Source organism: Saccopteryx leptura, chromosome 12 (genome assembly GCF_036850995.1).
Source record: "Saccopteryx leptura isolate mSacLep1 chromosome 12, mSacLep1_pri_phased_curated, whole genome shotgun sequence".
Taxonomy (NCBI): domain Eukaryota; kingdom Metazoa; phylum Chordata; class Mammalia; order Chiroptera; family Emballonuridae; genus Saccopteryx; species Saccopteryx leptura.
Genome location: NC_089514.1, coordinates 44,289,011 through 44,302,303, shown reverse-complemented (window position 1 = coordinate 44,302,303; position 13,293 = coordinate 44,289,011). Strand labels below are relative to the sequence as shown.

Here is a 13,293-nt window from a genome sequence, read left to right as displayed (position 1 = left end):
CAGGCGCTGAGGATGGCTCCATGGCTGCCTCAGGTGCTAAAATGGCTCGGTTGCTGAGCAACAGGAGCAGCAACCCACACGGGCAAAGCATCACCTGGTAGGGGGCTTGCTGGGTGAATCCTAGTGAGGGCACATGCAGGAGTCTGTCTCTGTCTCCCTGCCTCTCACTTAATAAGATAAAAAGAAGAAATACAATCATGAAGTAGTATTCTGGTTTAGTTAAATGCCCTCTGATCAAATAGATTGTCCCATATATTTTTTTAACCGGGGCCCAAAGCTCAAATGTGGGGGCTAGAAAGGGGGATGATTGACAAGCCTGGGACACCACTCACAGAGCGCAGAGGCTTCTTTGCGGCAGCAGTTATTTTCCAGAAATAGAGGCCCAATCCCCTTCTGTCAAACTGTGGGAGGACCTGCTCGGACAGCAGCCAATCCAGATGAAACTATTCTCTGATTTGGAGCAGCCATAAACAAATCAGTATCTGCTGAGCTGGATAAAAACTAAGCAATAGCCTGGAGTTCTCTATCATGGGTCTTAAGATCACGTACCTGCACTGTCCACTCATTACAGCTACGAAGAGTTTACTTTAAAAAATTATTTTTCTTTAAGTTTCTTTATGTTATCCGTTAAACTAAATATCTATAAAGAATACAGAGCTCTCCACAAAGGATAGTCAATAGCTATATTATACCAGCTATATATACCAGCTCTTTATTATGTAAGAATATTATATCAGCTCTTTATTATGTAAGAAAGCTCACAGTAGGTCCTTATTTATATTTATATTTGTGTGTACATCACAAAAGTAAATATAGAATTTTATTTTAAATATGCTTGTTTTCTATTACAAAAAAACAAGATAAATCTCATTAAATATTTTAAATTAGTGGCTTTCCATTTCATAATAATTCTCTAGACATAAATATAATAAAGTCTCTAGTATAAACTATGCTTAACTGCTAAGTTTTTTTATTCTTTGAATACAGGAATACAGAAAATAATTGCTACTATGTAAGAATTTACCTCTAAGTTGTTCTTTTTGATCTTTCACATGAGCGTGCCAGTGACAAAATACATATTTTTGAAGTTTAAAATTGTAGTGTTTCATTGCTTTTTCCATTTTTGCAGCCAGAATGTCATTTTTATTAACAGAATGTATTGCTATGTCTTTCCAAATGCTTCAGGCATAAAATAGAGAAAATAATGCTTTTAACGTTATAGCAACACATTATTAAATAAATTGAGAGGGAGAAAGACTAATAGCTCCTTTCCCTCAAACACTGCAGCATAGAAAGAAACTGTTACATTATTGTGAGTATGCACTGCCTTGTCCATATTTCTGAAGCCCAGAAAACTCTGAAATCCGAACGTTTTTTTCATAACCTATGTAGAGGCAAAACTAGACATGACCTAGACTAATTTTGCATTAAAAGCTCTCAGTATCTGACACATGGCTATTCAGTCTTTCTTCACTTCACTTTGTAAGAATGTGTCTATTTCACTGTAGAAATACTAAAACATTCAAATATGTTTGGTTCCAATATGCTGCCCCAATGCCACTCAAGATGTTATATAACACACACAGTATATACAGAGATTACCTTTCTAAAATCTTTTTTAAAAAGGAATCTAAATTCCAAAATATATCTGGCTTCTAGGGTTTCAGATAAGAGAATTATGGACCTGTATTTTCAACTAAGTATAAAATAAATAAATAATAAAAATGGTGGAGAATGATGAAGTAGATAAAAATCAGCATAACGGACCAGAAATGAGCTTTCTTCATACAGAGACCATCGAGATAAGAACACAGAGAGAAAGAAATAAAATATAAAAATCACATTCTTACCAAAAGTAGGTCTTTACTAAATGTCCAGTATAAAAAGTACATGCTTTTATCATCAATTCTGGAGTCATCTAAAATAAAGAGATAAAATAACAAATATTAGAAATAAGTGCAATGCACAGGCCACCTGTGGGAGGTGCACAGGACAATGAGACCAATGGCTGCGTCTGGTGCGCACAGCCCTGCGGTGGGGAGACAGAAACACACTGGAAGTACTATACACAACATTTATATATTTTGAGATTCTATTGTATACACCTATTACAAATTTTTTAAAAAATCAAAATCACAGCTTAAAATTTTTCCATTATATTGTACTTTTTTTTCTTCACTCTCATTGAATTTATTGGGGTGACATTGGCCAACAAATCCACACAGGTTTCAAGTTACACAACTCCACACATCATCTGCACACTGCATCGTGTATTCATCTCCCAATGTCCCCACCATCACCATTTACGCCCTCGTACCCTCCTCCCACCCTCTCTCTCTGAGGAACCACCACACCACTGTCTCTGTCCATGAGTTTTTACTTTTCTTTCTTTTATGCTCAATCTCTCCACCTCCTTCACTCGGCCACCCAACACACACACAGCTGCCTCTGTCTATGAGTCTGTCTCTATTTGCTTGGTGGTTCATTTTGTTCATTAGACTCCACATATGAGAGAAATTATATGGTACCTGCTTTTCTCTGGCCCACCTCACCCAGCCCAGTGCTTTCCAGGTCCATTCATGCTGAACAAAGGGCAAGACATCTCTGTTCTTTACAGAGGAATAGCATTCCACTGTGCAAATGTACCACAGCTTTTCCATCCATCCATCCACCAATGGATACCCAAGCTACCTCCAAATCCTGGGTTACCGCAAATAACACTATAATGAACATAGGGGTTCATACACTCCCCTGAATTAGTGCTTCAGGTTCCTGGGATATACTACCAGAAACAGAATCACTGGGTCATAAGGCAATTCCATTCTTAATCATTTGAGGTTACTCAACCAACAGTGTATGAAGGCTCCCCCTTCCCCACATCATTGCCAGCACTTGTTATCTGTTGATTATTGATGACAGGCATGAGGTAACATCTCACTGTGATTTCAATTTGCATTTCTATAATGATCAGTGACATTGAGCATCTTTTCATGTCTGTTGGCCATCTACATGTCCTCTTCAAAGAAGTGTCTATTCAGGTTCCTTTTCCTTTTTTTTTTTTTTTTTTTTTTTTGTATTTTTCCCCACCCAAGGAGACATATCAGAAAAGATATTACTACAAGAAATGTCCAAGACTCAACTGTCTATGTTCACCTTTAGAAATTTTATGGTTTTGAGTCTAACATTTAAGTCTTTAATCCATTTTGAGTCCATTCCGGTGCATTGTATAAGAAAGTGGCCCAGCCTCATCCTTTTGCACATAGCCATTCAATATTCCCAACACCATTTATTGAAGAGACTATCTTTACCCCATTGTAAGTTTTTGCCTCCCTTATCAAATATTAATTGACTATAAAGGTGTGGGTTTACTTCTGGGCTCTCTATTGTTCCATCAATCCATATGTCTGTTTTTATTCCAGTACCATGCTGTTTTGATTACCATAGCTTTGTAGTATACTTTGGCATCAGGCAGTATGATTCCTCTAACTCTGTTTCTCTTTCTCTAGATCATCGTTGCTATTTGGCACATGCTTTTCCACCCCTTTGCATCATCTTCAACTTCTTCCCGCAGTATCTTACAACTTTCTGAGTACAGGTGTTTTACATCCCTAGTCAAATTCATTCCTAGGTATTTTATTCTTTTTGAAGCAATTGTGAATACCTTATTTACTTAGTTTCCCCTACTAACAGTTAATTATTGTTATATAATAATGCAACTGATTTCTGAATATTTTGTATTCTGCCACTTTATTAAACTCATATATCATTTCTAGTAGTTTTTTGGTGGAATCTTAAGGGTTCTCTAGACATAGCATTATGTCATCTGCAAATAATGACAGTTCTACTCTTCCTTTCCAATTTGGATGGCTTTTATTGCTTCCTTTTGACAGATTGCCATGGCCAGGACCTCCATTACTATGTTGAATACTATGGTGAAAGTAGGTATCCTTGTCCCATTCCTGATCGCAAAAGAAACACTTACATATTTTGCTCATAGAGCATGATGCCGTCTGTGGGTTTGTCATATATGGCCTCTATTATATTGAGGTATGTTCCCTCCATTTCCACCCTGTTGAGAATCTTCATCAAAAATGGGTGCTGGATTCTATCAAATGCTTTTTCTGCACATAATGACATGATCAAATGGCTTTTATCCTTCACCTTGTTTATGTGGTGAATCAATGTCTATTGATCTACAGACACTGTACCAACCTTGCATTTCAGATTAAATTCCACTTGATCCTTTCACTGTATTGTTGATCTGGTCTACCAACATTCTGCTGATGATTTTAGCATCTATGTGTATCAGGGACATCAGTCTATCATTTTCTTTCTTTGCAGTGTCTTTATCTGACATTGGAATTAGGACAAAGCTGGCCTTGCAAATTGAACTTAGGAGTTTTCCCTTCTCCTTGGAATAGTTTGAGAAGAATAAGTGTCAGTTCCTTTTTGAATATTTGGTAAAATTCACCTGTGGAGCCATCTGGTCCAGGACTTTTGCTTGCTAGAAGCCTTGTAATTACTGCTTCTATTTCACTAGTTGTAATCTATTTATTCAGATTCTCTAATTTTTCCTGATTCCATTTTGGAAGATTGAATGCTTCCAGGAATTTTCCATTTTATCCAGATTGTCCAATTTGTTGGCATACATTTGTTTGTAATATTTTCTTACAATATTATTATTTCCTTGGTGTCAGCTGTTACCTTACCTCTTTCATTTCTGATTTTATTCATTTGGGTCCTCTCTCTCTTTCTCCTGATAGATCTGATCAAAGGTTCATCAATGCTGCCCATCCCTTTAAAGAACCAGCTCTTGGTTTCATTGATTCCCTTGTGTTATCTTTTTAGATTCTATTTTATTTATTTCTGCTCTGATCTTTATCATTTCCTTCCTTGTGCTCACTTTATTCATCTTTTTCAAGTTCCTTTAAGTGTAAAGTTAGATTGTTCAGTTGAGACTCCTCTGGCTTCTTCAAATAGGCCTGAAATAACATGAACTTCTCTCTCAGGACTGCCCACACTGTGTCCCATAGGTTTCGGGTTGTTGAGTTCTCATTTTGATTTGTTTCAAGGTATCTTTTGATTTCTCCCTTTATCTCATTGTCAATCCACTCATTGTTCAGTAAGATGTTATTTAGTCTCTATGTCTCTGTGTGTTTTTCAGTTTTTTTCCTGATGACTGATTTCCAGCTTCTTACCATTATGGTCAGAAAAGATGCTTGATATGATTTCAGTCTTCTTAAATTTATTGAGACTTGTTTTGTATCCTAACATGTGGTCTATCCTAGAAAATGTTTCATGTACACTAGAAAAGAATGTATACTCTGCTTCCCTGGAGTAAAATGCTCTGAAGACATCAATCAAATCCATCCAATCCAGCATATCATCCAAGACTGCTGTTTTCTTATTGATTTTCTATCTGGAAAAACTATCCATTATGCCAAAGGAGTGTTAAAACCCCCTACTCTGACTATATTGCTGCCAATCTCTCCCTTTATGTTCATCAAGATTTGTTCTACATATTTGGGTGCTCCCATGTTGGGTGCATGAACATTTACAAGGGTCCTAGCCTCCTACTGGATCACTCCTTTTATCATTATGTAGTGTCCCTCCCTGACTCTTACCATAGCCCTGGCTTTAAAGTCTATTCTGTCAGACACAGTATTGCTACCTTAGCTTTCCTTCGGCATAAAATATTTTTTCCATCCTTTCACTTCCAGTTTGTGTGTATCTCCTGTTCTTAGGTGGATCTCTTATAGACAGCATATCCATGGATCTTGTTTCCCATCCACTCAGCTAACCCATGTCTTTGAATTGGAGCATTTAAACCATTTAAATTTAAAGTGATTATTGATAGATACGTCTATATTGCCATTTTATTTTTTAACTATGTTCCTCTTTTTCATTTCTTCTTCTCTTTTACCTTCTTCTTAAAGCAGGCCCTTTAATATTTCTCTTTTTTTACAGAGACAGAGAGATAGAGAGAGGGACAGATAGAGACAGACAGAAAGGGAGAGAGATGAGAAGCATCAATTCTTTGTTGCAGCACCTTAATTGTTCATTGATTGTTTTCTCATATGTGCCTTGACTAGAGGGCTATAGCAGAGCAAGTGACCCCTTGCTCCAGCCAGCAACCTTTGGGCTCAAGCCAGCGACCACAGGGTCGTGTCTATAATCCCAAGCTCAAGCCAGCGACATCAGGATTTCAAACCGGGTCCTCTGTGTCCCAGTCTAATGCTCTATCCACTACAGCATCACCTGGTTAGGCTAATATTTCTTGTAATACTAGTTTGTTGGTAATAAACTCCTTTAGCTTCTTCCTGTCTGAGAAGCTCCCTTTTTCTCTTTCAATTTTCAATGACAGTCTTGTTGGGTAAAGTAGTCTCGGTTGTTGCTCATCACTTTGAACATTTTATTATATTGTATTTACTTTAAAGCATTTTAAGGTAAGTACTATAGCATTATTATTATCAGCTATATTGAAAGGATTATAGAGATCTGGGTCTGCTGGTCACTATGTCACTATTAAATTGAATTATTTTGCCTTCTTAAGAGTATACAATGAGATTTTTCTTTAAAAAAAAAATCATACAGAGGGCCTGACTGGTGGTGGCACAGTGGAAAGAGTGTCAACCTGGAACACTGAAGTCACCATTTCAAAACCCAAGGTCACTGGCTTGAGCTCAGGGTCGTCAGCTCAATCCCAAGGTCACCGACTCAATATCAAAGTTACCAGCTCAAGCTCAGGGACCCCAGCTCCAGCATGGGGTTACCAGCTTGAGCATGGGGTCACCAACCCTATCCTGAGATTGCAGCTTGACCCTGAGGTCACAGGTTCAATCCCCAGTCAAGACACATAGGAGAAGTAATCAATGCACAACTAAGTGGAACAATGAGTTGATGCTTCTCTCTCTCTCTCTCTCTCTCTCTCTCTCTCTCTCTTCCTTCTTCTTCTATGTCTCTCAAAATAAATTTTCTTTAATTTTAAAAAAAGCATACAGAAATGCCTCAATTATTAAGCAAAAATAGGAAACCACGTAAAAGTAAAAATCTAAACTGAGAAATATGCTGAAAAAGATGCAAATTTATCCCTTGCAACTATCCACAATAATACATATTAATATGTGAGAACAGCTAAGGATTACTGAAATTGTCTGTACCTCCTATCCATTCTTTAATATATTAACACATTTAATATATACACATGGCTACTGTAAAAAGCTAATGGTTTATGTTTTCTCTTACATTTTTGGCACCCTCTTTACCATATAAATACACAAACAAGTGATGTCAGAGAAATTTCACCATAAGGAGCAATACCGATAAATCTCCCAAAAAATTCAACAAGATCTTCAACCAGAGACAGAAAAATCTATCCTTGGAGCCTCCAGCAGTTCCACACTAAACGCAAAGGTATGATCGAGCGAAAAATTGACTAAATATATAATCAACCCCGAAGGAAATAAGACAGAGGAAGAAACACTCCACCTTCCTCACTAACCTAAATAAGGGCTGCTTACACTGGGAACTGAGAGTATAGGAACTGAGGCGGGCATAGGGTGTGAATAGTACCAGGCTGCGGCACAAACGTCCGAACCAGGCTGTGGCACGGACATCCAAGCCAAGGAAAAACTGTGTTTGTGGCAACCCAGTCAATACAAGCTAATGCTCGCGCCAAATCCAGACAAAGAAAAACAAGGGGGGCAGCCATCTGCCCCAATCTCCTGGTCGGCGCCAGCAGATAGTATGCGAAAGATTCCTTCTAGAGCCCCAGGAGTGGGCGCCTGTGTAACTGGACAGAGGGTTAGAGTCAGACACCTTTGTGTGGGCCGAAACCGGAGTCTCAGGGTCACCCCTGCACCCTGAAAAGCGGCACGCGAGGAGTGAGCGGGAGCGAAATTCCTTACGCTCGAACTTTTCCGTGCGGGCAGGGCACCTCACCCGGAGTGAGAGGCAGCCAGCCTGATCTCCTGGTCGAAGAACGCGGATAGTGGGTGAGAGATTCCCCTGGGAGTGGGCGCCCGTATTCCCAGACAGAGGGGAAGAGTCAGAGGCCTTTATGTGGGTCAAATCTGGAGTCTCAGGGTCGCCCCTGCACCCTGAAAAAGCAGTGGGCAGGGAGTGAGCGGGAGCGAAATTCCCAACACTGGAACTTCTCCCGGCGGGCAGGGCACATCACCCAGGGCGAGAGGCAGCCGGCCCGATATCCTGGTCGGCTGCATGGATAGTGGGCAAGAGATTCCCCCAGGAGTGGGTGCCTGTGTTCCCAGACAGAGGGGCAGAGTCAGAGGCCTTTACGTGGGCTGTGACCAGAGTCTCAGTGTCACTGACCCTGCACCCTGAAGAGCGGCGCGCGAAAGTGAGATTCCCTACACTTGAACTTCTCCAGGCGGGTGGGGCACCTCACCCAGCCATACAAGCTAACAGACCCATGAAGGATTAGCTTAACCCACAGACTGCTTGCCTCCCAACTGACCTATGCGACCCTAACTGACAAGATCTCTCTCAGGTCAGCAATCTAAGACAAGAGGGGAGATATTTTTTAGTACCTCTTGTTATGCTATGCACATAGGGTTAGGGGCAACCTCTGATTGGCAGAGCTTGCATACTCAGGGCTATATGTTAAAAAGAGGAATTTGGCAGCTTGTAAGTCCTCCTGCTTTGCAAACAGTGACTAGGGCATCTTCTACCCAGCCAAAACAAGTTACAAAGTGCCAGAAACCTGGGGAAAGGGGTCCCTTAGAGTGCTGAGGCATTCGGGATGTGCCCAGAGGCACATAGAAAGGCACCTTGAAAACAAGTGGCTCCCAGCCTGCCTGATTATGCTAGCAACTCTGACTGATTTAGCCTTACCCAGAGCCCTGCGCTGAGTGGGAATAAAGTGGGGATTTCCCAGCTCTTTGAGCCTCTTACTCTCTCAACCTTTGGCCAGTGGTTCTCAACCTTTCTAATGCCATGACCCCGCAATACAGTTCCTCATGTTGCAGTGACCCCAAACCAAAAAATAATTTTGGTGGCTACTTCATAACTAATTTTGCTACAGTTATGATTCGGAATGTAAATACCTGATATGCATTATGTATTTTCCGATGGCTTTAGGCAACCCCACCGGGGTCACAACCCACAGGTTGAGAACCGCTGCTCTAGGCAGAGGCAGCAGCAACCCACCCCATAGCTGGATCATCAGGCTGCTAATTCAGGAAGGAAAGACTAGGAGAGAGGCTCCGGGAAAATGGACTCTCTCATCGTCGGAGCCTGCAAATGCTAATGAGCCTCGACTGCCAACGAGACTGAAGCCCAATATATGACATCGCCATAGAGACTTATCAACTGCAAACCTCTACCTAAACATGCCACAGGGGCAGAACCCGGGGTACAGAGTCACTGACCAGGAAGAGAGAGAGAAAAGAAAGAGCAAGAAGCTAACCTCTCAAAATCAAGAATAATCCACAGACTTTATAACCTATCCCATTTTATTATGTTTGTTTGTTTCTCTTATCTTCTTGTCTTGATTATTTTCTTCCTTTTCCAATTTGGTCATTTAACTCTCTGTCAGTCTTACTCTCTCCTGTCCTTGAACTACACTACCCAGAAGTGTTACATCTCCCATTATCTTTCCTGTCCTCTTCCTTTCTCTCTATGAGGGTTGCACTCCAAAACCCTTAACTCTCACTTTCTCTCCTGTTGTTCTTTTTTCTTTTTTCTTCTTTTTGTGTTTTCCTCTTTCTTTTTTTCTCCCTCTATATTAGTTTCTTCTTTTCTCCTTTACATTTCCTCTCATTCAATCCTCAATCACAAAAAAATTATTTTATTTGGGACTCAAATGTTTCTTTCTGGCACTTTGGGGGTTTTTTACTTCGCTTTTTTAACTCACTAGCAGTGCTCCCAACCCTGGCTCTCCATTTTATCTAGTTTTTGCTCCACTAAATAAAATAGTAATTTTTAATTTTTTTTCCATTTTTCCTGTTTCCCTCTTATTCCTCTCATTATATCTCTTAGTTAACCATCACCTAAAAGCAAATCATTTTATTCTTGACCCAAATTTTTTCCTTTTTTGCATTTTGTGGGTCCATACCCCCTTTTTTTGCCCCTTTATCACTTCTCCCCAATGCAGGCCCTCCATTATAGGTAGTTTTTGTTCTATTTAGCACAATATAATTCACAGTTCACCACAAGATTTTCTCAAGAAGGAAGGGAGAGGAGAGGAGTAGGAAAAAAAGGAAAATAATAATTTTTTAAATTTTTTAATTTTTTTAAACTTTTTATTCTTTATTAATTCTCATTAGTACTATAAACAAAACTACCCTCAGATGCCATTAAGGAAAAGGAAATCAAATATCATGGATACAAAAGACAGAGAGGTAGCACAGATAGATGAAGAAAAATCTATGGGGAAAAATTTTAGTAGATTGGAAACCTTGGAGCTAAATGACACAGAATTTAAAATAGAAATCCTAAAAATATTCAGAGATATACAAGAAAACACAGAAAGGCAATTTAGGGAGCTCAGAAAACAACTCAACAAACACAAAGAATATATTACCATGGAAATTGAAACTATAAAAACAAATCAAACAGAGATGAAAAACTCAATTCACGAGCTGAAAAACGAGGTAACAAGCTTAGCTAATAGAACAGGCCAGATAGAAGGTAGGATTAGTGAAATAGAAGACAAGCAACTTGAAGCAAAACAGAGAGAAGAAGAAAGAGACTCAAAAATTTAAAAAAAATGAGAAAGCCCTACAGGAATTGTCTGACTCCATCAAAAAGAATAACATAAGAATAACAGCTATATCAGAGGGAGAAGAGAGAGAAAATGGAATGGAGGACATATTCAAACAAATAATAGATGAGAACTTCCCAAGCCTGTGGAAAGAACTAAAGCCTCAAATTCAAGAAGCAAACAGAACACTGAGTTTTCTTAACCCCAACAAACCTACTCCAAGGCACATCATAATGAAATTGGCACAAACCAACGACAAAGAAAAAATTCTCAAGGCAGCCAGGGAAAAGAAGAATATAACATATAAAGGAAGGCCAATTAGATTATCATCGGATTTCTCAACAGAAACTCTACAAGCTAGAAGAGAGTGGACCCCAATATTTAAAGTCCTGAAAGAGAGAAACTTTCAGCCAAGAATACTACACCCATCAAAGCTATCCTTCAAATACGAAGGAGAAATAAAAACATTCACAGATACAGAAAAGATGAGGAAATTTATCATCAGAAAACCCCCACTCCAGGAATTACTAAAGGGGATTTTCCAACCAGATACAAAGAACAAAACAAAACAAAACCAAAAGTAAAAGCTCCACCAAGAAAACCATAAAACCAAATTTAAACTGTGACAGCAAAAACAAACAAAAAAAAGAGGAGAGAACAGAAATTAACAGTAGCAAAGGACGATGGAGTACAGAAGTACTCACAAGATAGTGCATTACAATGAACAGGGTAAGAACACTTTTCATTACTTAATGGTAACCACCCTTGAAAAAACCACCACAGAAGCACATGATTTAAAAAAGATAGCAACAGAGGAAAGAAGTATGGAACATAAACAAACAAAAACAAAGGATAGAAAAACAAAAGAGAAGAATCAAACAAGACACAAAACTGACAGAAAGCAATGTATATAATGGCAATAAGGAACCCACAAGTATCAATAATTACACTAAATGTAAACAGATTAAACTCACCAATAAAAAGGCACAGAGTAGCAGAGTGGATTAAAAAAGAAAATCCAACTGTATGCTGCCTACAAGAAACTAATCTAAGCAACAAGGATAAAAACAAATTCAAAGTGAAAACCTGGAAAACAATACTCCAAGCAAATAACATCCAAAAAAAAAGTGCCGTAGCAATACTCATATCTGATAGTGCTGACAAAAAGACAGCAAAAGTACTCAGAGACAAAAATGATCATTCATAATGATCAAGGGCTGCAGAATCAAGAAGACATAACAATTATTAATATATATGCACCAAACCAAGGAGCACCAAAATATATAAGACAGCTACTTATTGACCTTAAGACAAAACCTGACAAAAATACAATGATACTTGGAGACCTCAATAAACCACTGACGGCTCTAGATCGGTCATTCAAACAGAGAATCAATAAAGATATACTGGTCTTAAACAAAAGACTAGAGCACCTGCAACAACACACAATGCAGAAAAGAAAGCCTCTTCAACAAATGGTGTTGGGAAAACTGGAAAGCCACATGCAAAAGAATGAAACTCGACTACAGCCTGTCCCCGTGTACTAAAATTAATTCAAAATGGATCAAAGACCTAAATATAAGACCTGAAACAATAGTACATAGAAGAAGACATAGGTACTCAACTCATAGACCTGGGTTTTAAAGAACATTTTATGAACTTGACTCCAATGGCAAGAGAAGTGAAGGCAAAAATAAATGAATGGGACTACATCAGACTAAAAAGTTTTTGCTCAGCAAGAGAAACTGATATCAAAATAAACAGACAGCCAACTAAATGGGAAATGATATTTTCAAACAACAGCTCAGATAAGGGCCTAATATCCAAAATTTACAAAGAACTCATAAAATTCAACAACAAACAAACAAACAAACAATCCAATAAAAAAAATGGGAAGAGGACATGAACAGACACTTCTCCCAGGAAGAAATACAAATGGTCAACAGATATATGAAAAGATGCTCAGCTTCATTAGTTATTAGAGAAATGCAAATCAAAACTACAATGAGATACCACCTCACCCCTGTTAGATTAGCTATTATCAACAAGACAGGTAATAAATAGCAAATGTTGGAGAGGCTGCGGAGAAAAGGGAACTCTCATCCACTGTTGGTGGGACTGTAAAGTAGTACAACCATTATGGAGGAAAGTATGGTGGTTCCTCAAAAAACTGCAAATAGACCTACCTTATGACCCAGCAATCCCTCTACTGGGTATATACCCCAAAACCTCAGAAACATTGATACGTAAAGACACATGTAGCCCCATGTTCATTGCAGCACTGTTCACAGTGGCCAAGACATGGAAACAACCAAAAAGCCCTTCAATAGAAGACTGGATAAAGAAGATGTGGCACATATACACTATGGAATACTACTCAGCCATAAGAAATGATGACATCAGATCATTTACAGCAAAATGGTGGGATCTTGATAACATTATACGGAGTGAAATAAGTAAATCAGAAAAAAACAAGAACTACATGATTCCATACATTGGTGGAACATAAAAATGAGACTAAGAGACATGGACAAGAGTGTGGTGGTTACCAGGCGTGGGGGGAGGGAGGA

General features: G+C 38.9%; 1 protein-coding gene across 1 annotated transcript in view; it reads right to left on the bottom strand.

The window, feature by feature from the left end:
- Window positions 1–13,293, bottom strand: part of FBXL13 (F-box and leucine rich repeat protein 13) — a 273,369-nt gene that overhangs the window by 224,470 nt on the left and 35,606 nt on the right. The window contains exons 4-5 of the mRNA XM_066353904.1: window positions 1,851–1,918; window positions 1,025–1,179 (exon numbers count right to left, since the gene is read on the bottom strand). Of these exons, the coding sequence (XP_066210001.1) occupies window positions 1,025–1,179; window positions 1,851–1,918 (223 nt within the window). The remainder of the gene's footprint in view (window positions 1–1,024; window positions 1,180–1,850; window positions 1,919–13,293) is intronic.